This window comes from Trichechus manatus, unplaced genomic scaffold, assembly GCF_000243295.1.
Source record: "Trichechus manatus latirostris isolate Lorelei unplaced genomic scaffold, TriManLat1.0 scaffold00010, whole genome shotgun sequence".
NCBI classification, from domain to species: domain Eukaryota; kingdom Metazoa; phylum Chordata; class Mammalia; order Sirenia; family Trichechidae; genus Trichechus; species Trichechus manatus.
In genome coordinates, this window is record NW_004443946.1 from 28,733,576 (window position 1) to 28,741,447 (window position 7,872).

Sequence of the window (7,872 nt, forward strand, 5' to 3'; positions counted from 1 at the left end):
GCATAACAAAGTTTATTAAGAAAATGTTCTGCATCCCACTTTGGTGAGTGGCATCTGGGGTCTTAAAAGCTAGTGAGTGGCCGTCTAAGATGCATCAGTTTGTCCCAACCCACCTGGAGCAAAGGAGAATGAAGAACACTAAAGACAAGGAAAATATTCGCCCAAGAGATAGAAAGGACCACATAAACCAGAAACTCCATCAGCCTAAGAACAGAAGAACTAAATGGTGCCCAGCTATCACCAATGACCGCCCCAACAGGGAAGACAACAGAGAGTCCCTGACAGAACAGGAGAAAAGTGGGGTGCAGAACTCATTCTAGTGAGAAGACCAGACTTAATGGTCTGACTGAGACTGGAGGAACCCTGGAAAGCATGGCCCCTGGATTCTCTATCAGCCCAGAACTAAAACAATTTCCGAGGCTAACTCTTCCAACAGGGATTGGACTGGACTGTGGGACATAAAGTGATACTCGTGAGGAGTGTGCCTCTTAGGTCAAGTAGATACAAGAGACTAAACGGGCAGCTTCTGACCAGAGGTGAGATGGGAAGGTAGAGAGGGTTAGGAGCTGGTTGAATGGACACGGGGAATCGGGTGGAAAGGAGGAGTGTGCTGTCACAGTATGGGGAGAGCGGTTAGTGTCACATAACAGTGTATGTATAAATTTTTGTATGGGAAAAAATTTTAAAAAACGATGTATATGTAAATTTTTGTATGAGAAGCTAACTTGAGCTGTAAAGTTTCACTTAAAGCACAATTTAAAAAAAAGTGAGGATGGCAAAAAAAAAAAAAAAGTAGATACATTTTCTAAGTCAATACTAAGAACTTGGTTTCTTCAACAAACAGATATTTACTGAGTCTGTGTCATGTGCCAGACACAGTTCTAGGTACTGAAGACATTGCAGTGATCAAAGCTCATGCTTTTTTGAAGCTACATTCCAGTGGGCAGAGATAGACAATAAATTCAGAATATGAAACACTTCAGAATAAGGGGATAGGTTGGTAAGAGTAGCCCTTTCTCATAAGGTGACATTTGCACTGACTCTTGAAGAAGCAAAGGAAGGAGCCACATGAGAGGGGACACCAGGAACATGATGTGAAGCCATTGGAGGGCATGTATTTGACCCCATCTTGCCACCTTCAGGTCTAACCATGCTTCTTTGTGTTTCAGAGGCTCCTCTGCAGAAGGGCAGTTGAATGGACTCCAGAGCGGTCTAAACTCTGCAGCCTTTGTGCCCATCACCAGCTCCACAGGTTAGTGGGCACCAGGGACAGCAGGGAGGGCCCTGGGCCTGGGCTTGGCACATTCTCTCTTCTGCCTCAGAAGAGAGTTCCAGTTCAAAGAACGAAGTATCCAGGCTTTTAAAATTGGCAAATGGGCATTTTTCTTACATTCTTTAAAATGATATTGACAGGTTAGGATAGTATGATTTTCTGAAACTAGTTTGGGGTAGATGAATTTCCCAGTCTGATAGAATGCTGTAGAGTGCTACCAGATTTGCAGCATTTCATAAGAATATCCTCTATTTGACTGGTGTTTCACTGTTTATGTAGTATCTCAATCCTCACAGCAGCCCTGTGAGGTGGATCTTCTTGTCCCCCAGATGAGAAAACTGACACTCAGGAAGTTGAGGGGCTTGTGGGAGGTGACCATGGATACAGAGCACAAGCTTAGGTCTTTGACCTAAGTCCTTTCATGCTAACTTCATGGTTTTTCAACAGGTAGTTACTGAGGGCCTAACGCCTCACAGTTCAGGTACCTACATAGAAGTTTGGCAATGTCCAGGGATAGTTGACTATGAGTTAATAGTTCATAAAATACACCAATCAGTAATCAGAAAGTTGGAAGAAAGTCACTCTGATTTAAGTTAACAAACATTTATTATTGAGCTCCTACTATGGAGAAAGGAGCATGCTGGGCACTGAGGTACCTACAGGGTGAAAAAGACAGTTCCCACTGCCAGGGAACTTACAGACTCCAGGAGATAGAATAGTCAAGAGGGAATGTGCTCCAGGGTGGGTGTAAAAACTTCTTGGGGGCAGTGTTTGACCTCCTCCAACCCCATAAGGGGGAAGGAGAACCAAGATCAACAGCACAAGGCTGACTCATGAGGTGGAGGCCAGACAATCCTCCTCACTGCCGTTTTTACTAATTCTAACACCAACCCTCCCCTACACAGCACTCTACTTCTCTGCTGGGTTTGATAATTCATTGCAATGGCCACACAAAACCCACAGACCATACTCAGGATTATGAGGTTTATTAGGGCAGTAACAGTTACGATTCAGGATCAGGATACAGTTCTTCCATCAGGACATCCTCTTCCCAGCTGTGCTCACAGGCATGCCTCTCCCTGGCCCTAGGCCTCTCCCCCTCTCTCTCTGTGTGCTGGGAGGCCCACCACACCATCTCCTGATGCTAGGTCTCTGCTGCGGGGTCTCTCCTGCCACTGCTTCTCATTGTCTTCGGGGTTACAGCTTGCTTGCATCTTGACTATGAATTAATATTTACTGGCTGTTGGTGAAGAGTCAGTCGTCCTGAATTTGATACCAACATAAAACCACAGAGCAAGGAGAAGTCATGCTTCTTTCTGGCTTCTATTATCTACATCTTTTCCCGTTTCTCCCTTAAGGTAACAAGGAGATTATTCTTCTCATCTTGTTTAGGTAGCATGTTATTTACTGTCATTGTCACAAAACGAATCTGGGCCTCCAAACTCCCTTGAATTTGTTTCTTCTCTGTGACTTTCCTGGTATTCCTGATCCTTAGTTAAAGAAAAACTGATGAACGTGACATAGGAAGGTTCAGGCACTTTCTATAGTTAAAAATAAACATTTTACCTTAGCAGTGTAATATAGTAACTAATCCTGTTATAGTTATTTACACAACTAGTAAGTAACTAACTACCTTTCACTCCAGTGTTTCAGCTGCAAATCATGTGTTTTCCTGTATTCTAAGTAGAGTTAAAGGAGTTATTCCAGGGATTCAGAAAGGTGTCCTATAAAAAGGAGAAGGTTAGGTTGTGAGTAGCATCCTTTTTATTTAAACCCACAGGAAGGAAGAGCCCCCATAATAAGCTGAAAGGTTTACCCATCTCGCTGGGACTTAGGAAGTTTATGCTTAGACAGGAATCCCTGAACTGAAAGGTATTTCGCCCGTTGGGTCCAGTTAATTCAGCTGGTTGAATATGACAGTAATTAGTCCATGAGAACAGCAAAAGTCTGCTCCCTGACCCCTTAACCCTTCCCTTAAGTCTGGCCAGCCAGGCCCTGAAGTTGTGTGCCTTTGTTCCTCCAGAAGTCTAAATGCAATAGTGAGTGGTTTAGGCCAGGGCACTACTGAAGAACAACCGAATCCATTCCCGCTGATGGTGGGTTGGTGGCATCCGTTTTATTGTGAGTGTTAAAAGAGACCATGAATGTGAAAGTTCCTAGTGGAGTGCCTAGAAATGAATGCTCCATGAATGTTACTTTTCCTTGACTTCCTTACCTCAGGCTCTATATTCTGAATTTGCTATGGAAGGGAAGACAGAGAGTCAGCAAATTTGGAAATTTGAGAAGGAGGCTAGGGTGGAGGCCTTTGGCTCAAAGCCAATGCCATTGGCCTTTCTTCTTTATTACCACGGTGTTCTTGAGTTCTGAAGTGATGGTGAACTAAAATAGCAGGGAGCAACAAATTAGATAACTGACATTTCTCTCGTGCTTATTTGATTGTGTAAACTACCATTATTGTGGGAGTCAGAAGCCCACAACAGGCTACCCTTAGCTTCTGCCTAAGTCTTTCAACTGTCTTAGAACCCAAGCCCCGCCCACCCACCCCCCACCCTTTTTTTAAGCTTTTATTGGTCTGTAGTTGGTGGAAGGGACCTTACCACCTTTTGAAAATTTAATGATGGACTTCATTAAAAGAAATGAGAAGCAATGACTTATCAAATGTTTATTGTTTCAGGCCCTGGGTAAAATGCATTTCAGCATTGGTGCTCTTTGTATAGGGATGGGGACAGCAGTGTGACTCTGCCTGCCCACTTCATTGTCTCTCAGAGAGACAACAAGGAAAAGAAACTTACATCAGTATGAAGTAAACCCAGTGGAGCTTAAACCTTGAGGATCTAGAAGTCACTTTAACATTACAGTGCAATTGTTTGCCTGGCAGTTCTCAGCAGAATGACCTATTTTCCACTACCAGACCCTTGTTCTTTTCACCGTGCATTATATAGTTGTTGGAGCTCCTGGGTGGATCTGGAGTATAACTGATTGAAAATAAAAAATAAATAAAACTGTTGAGACACTTGCCCTAGTGGAATTCCTATGCCCTTTGCTCTTCCCAAAACATTCTTCTCTCCCTGGGGCTGGAGGGGTAAGAATTTGAGTGGCTTACCCACTCTTACCCTGTTAGAAAGCAAGAGAGAGAGCATAGACTTGGTGTTTGGCAGAAAGTGAGGGTGGCAGCACCTGGGAGAAAGAATATCCTCTTAACCTAGTTTTAGGTTCTACCTCTTGTCCTTTTGGCCAAGATTAAATATAGTGTTAAGCAGGGATTTTTTTTTTTTTTTTTTCCATTTTTCAGGACCTTTGGAAGCTCCCCAAGTTATTTTCGCCAGATCAAAACCCTTGCCCACACAATCTGGAGCCCTTGCTACAGTTATAGGACAGAGAAAATCAAAGTCGGTGAAGTCAGGGCCAATTTAAGGTAACAGTAAGAATACGAGCATATCTTTTCTTTATTACTTGCCAACTTTATGCTGCAGCAATAGCCTTAATAGCTATCAAGAAAAGTAATCAAAATAACAATGAAGTTGGAACTTAATAAAACCAAAGCTCAGAAAGAATCTCCAAAACTCTGTAGGTCAAAGCTGAGTGCAACTAGCCTGCTTCTGAAGGTCCTACCAGTAGGTGGCACTGTAGCAGTAAGAAATTTCCCTACTATTATTAGAGACTTTTGTTTAAAAATATGGGAACTTTGAGGGAAATCAAAGAAAAACTAGACCCATGATTGAGTTATCACAAGTACATTGTAACACTATACTGGAAAGCATTATATTTAAAGGTCAAGTTGCAGTAGCCTTCAAAAAGATTGAATATTTATTGAAGAAGTCTCTTAGTCTAGGTAAGTAGTTTGTGAACTGGACTTTCAGATAATGAGAGGCAGGTAGGGAACAAAAAAAATTTTTCTTTTGGTGAAGTTGATGGATTAATTATGCTTTTTGTTGAGTTTTTAAAAATAAATATGCTGTAATTGGCAGTAAAACAAGCTATAAACCCCATCCAACCACGCATCCAATAAAAGCTGATACACTGAGGAAATGGCCTGCCTTGATCTTGTGAGGCTGTATACATACTTCACAAGCATTTTGTTGCAAGCTGTGGCATTCAAAACTTTCCAGATAATTCTATGAAACCTCAAGGCTTTGAGAATTTCCTTCCTCTTTGCTCTGCCCTCCACACTAAAGCACACCTGCTATGAGCTTAATACTCTTCTTACCTCTAGGGGAATATTTATAAACTTATTTGAGAAGCATTATTCATCAGAATACCCCAGGAGAGCAAAGGAGAGAGGAAAATTATTTACCCACCACAGGATTCATTTACATTGGATCAGTATACTTCAAATATCCTTCCTCAGCCCATCTAAGCTCTTTCCAGAAAGGCATAAGAAGAGAGAAGGGAACACCAAATCCATGGCTTGGTCATCTACCAAAATGTGCCAGAGAAACTGCATACAGCCAGTGTTCTATTGGCAATACTTAGTCAATGGTCCTTTAATTCTGATACTAAGCAGCCTGTCCAGTGAACAACTAGTAGAAAATAGAAAACTAAAGCGAGAAGGTCAATATTTCCTTCAGGAGACTGGCAGCCAGACGAATGAATGTGACATCAAGCTCCAAACCAAACTGATGGCCTGCCAAGAAGTACTAATGTCCATCCGTTTCCAGGACTGTGAGACTTGGACCTGCCACGGTTGTAATATCACTTTCCATGAACCTATTTCATTAGTGTCCCTTGCATTCCACACTGAACATTACATGGCAAAATAGGATCCTCAGTAAAGAAACTTTGGGAAAGAGCCCATTGCTCAATATTTAAATCTCTGTTGCAAACACAGCCCTACTGAGTTGTACGTAGGCTAGGGACGGGTGATGCTGTGCTTTGTAATTAGCTGAGGTGATGAGGCCAGATGCCAGTTATGTATGAACTCAGAAAACGGAATGGGTCAGAGAGCCTCAGAAGTCCAGCCTCCCATGGCACAGCATAACTGCTGGGAAGCTCCAGACGAGGCCCACCAACCAGGCATGTGGTAGATGGCAGGGGCTGCCTTTCCTTGAGCTGGAGAATTAGGTAGTTTACAAAGTGAGGAGGCAGAACCTCAGAGTCCACAGCCCATCAGCTGAATGTTTGATTTCTTCTTGTTGTGAATGCAGTGTAGACAGAATCACTGCTTGGGCAGTGGTCCCTTCAACCAGGGCTTTGAACCAGTTCTGCCCCATTCAGTCATGGCCAATGAAGTGAGACTTGGACGGACCTGAATTTTTAAAATGTGGATGAAGCAGAATGATAACTGGAACGGTAAATATTATGGGTCGAAGCCCTGCTAGAAACTTAATCTCCCTCTTAGGAAACAAGGGCAGCATACACATTGCATAGCAACCAAATCTCTTGACTGGCAGAGTCGGAAACAACACCGCCCTGCTCAAAAATGGTAGCCAACCTTGCCACTTTGAATGTGTGTCACTCTCCACAGTCCCAGCATTAATCCAGTCTCCCCCATCAGGCTCCTGAAAAGGCTCACTGCACCTCTTCCAAGTCTCTCATTCCAAGGCTTCAACCTGTAATTTTTCCCATTCCAGTTATCATTCCACTTCACCCAAATTTTAAAAATTTGGATCTGTTCCAATTTCACTTCATCAGCCATGACTGAGCCTGTTCGAATCAGTTGGAAGCCCTGCCTTCAACCAAAACCACAAACCAGTGTCATCAGCAGCTGTGACAGCCCTAGAATCTCTTCATATATAGGGAGACAGTCAGGTTAGATTAGAGGACTTGAAGTGTGTTTACATAGCCTTTTATGTAAGATGGAGAAAACACCAATTGTCCTTATTAAAGAATGGAAGGAGTTTAGGAGGTGACTAAAGCCTAGATGCTACCCTGGGTCACAAGTGTCCCATTTAAATACAAACATCAATAGGAAAAATAGTATTTTTAATTTGTAATATAAGGAACCAGAAAAAATCTGGATCAATTAGGTTTCGGTCATTTAATTGTTCTAAGCAGCTCTAAGTTCTGGGAGCAGTTCTAAGCAGCTGCTCACTGCACTTACTTCATTATAGACTGTATTACACAGGTGATGCTTTAACAGTATGTGTTTTGCTCACCTAAATCTGGCAGTAGCCACACAAGAAGGATGTGGATCCTTCAGCATGGCAAAATAGCCTGGCTGTCAGCCATTGAAATTTCATGCTTTCCTGTCCTGAGGCCTCTCTCTCATTTCATTTAGTAACTATTTCTACATTTGGAAACAAAACTCAAGTATAGTTGAACCACCTGGTTGGAATTGGGGGAAGAGACATCCTGGCTTTCAGTTTGGGGGAAGGAGAAGAGAAATTACTTCTAAGAACCCACCCATAGGGGGTTCATTTGCTTTAAGAAACTCTATTTTTGAAATGAGCTACTTAGAAAGATAACATCTGAAAATTAATATTGTCTCTTCTTGAGCTGGCAAAGTCCCAAAGGAGGAGTGATGATTCTTCGATTGTTAACAATTACTACTTTGTTATAAAGAGACAAGGGGAGTGCAGTGGCGGCTTTCTCAAATTACACTTACATTACAGAAGCACACACACCTTCTAGAAAAAATGCCTGGCAACCCGGGCTGTCAG

The 7,872-nt window shown here is 42.5% G+C and overlaps 1 protein-coding gene across 1 annotated transcript in view; it reads left to right on the forward strand.

Annotated features, from left to right (window-relative positions):
* TTLL5 (tubulin tyrosine ligase like 5) overlaps nucleotides 1–6,346 on the forward strand; it is a 295,735-nt gene extending 289,389 nt beyond the window's left edge. The window contains 2 exon segments of the mRNA XM_023726122.1: nucleotides 1,170–1,252; nucleotides 4,566–6,346. Of these exon segments, the coding sequence (XP_023581890.1) occupies nucleotides 1,170–1,252; nucleotides 4,566–4,687 (205 nt within the window). The 3' untranslated portion in view covers nucleotides 4,688–6,346.
* Nucleotides 6,347–7,872: the final 1,526 nt, after the last annotated feature.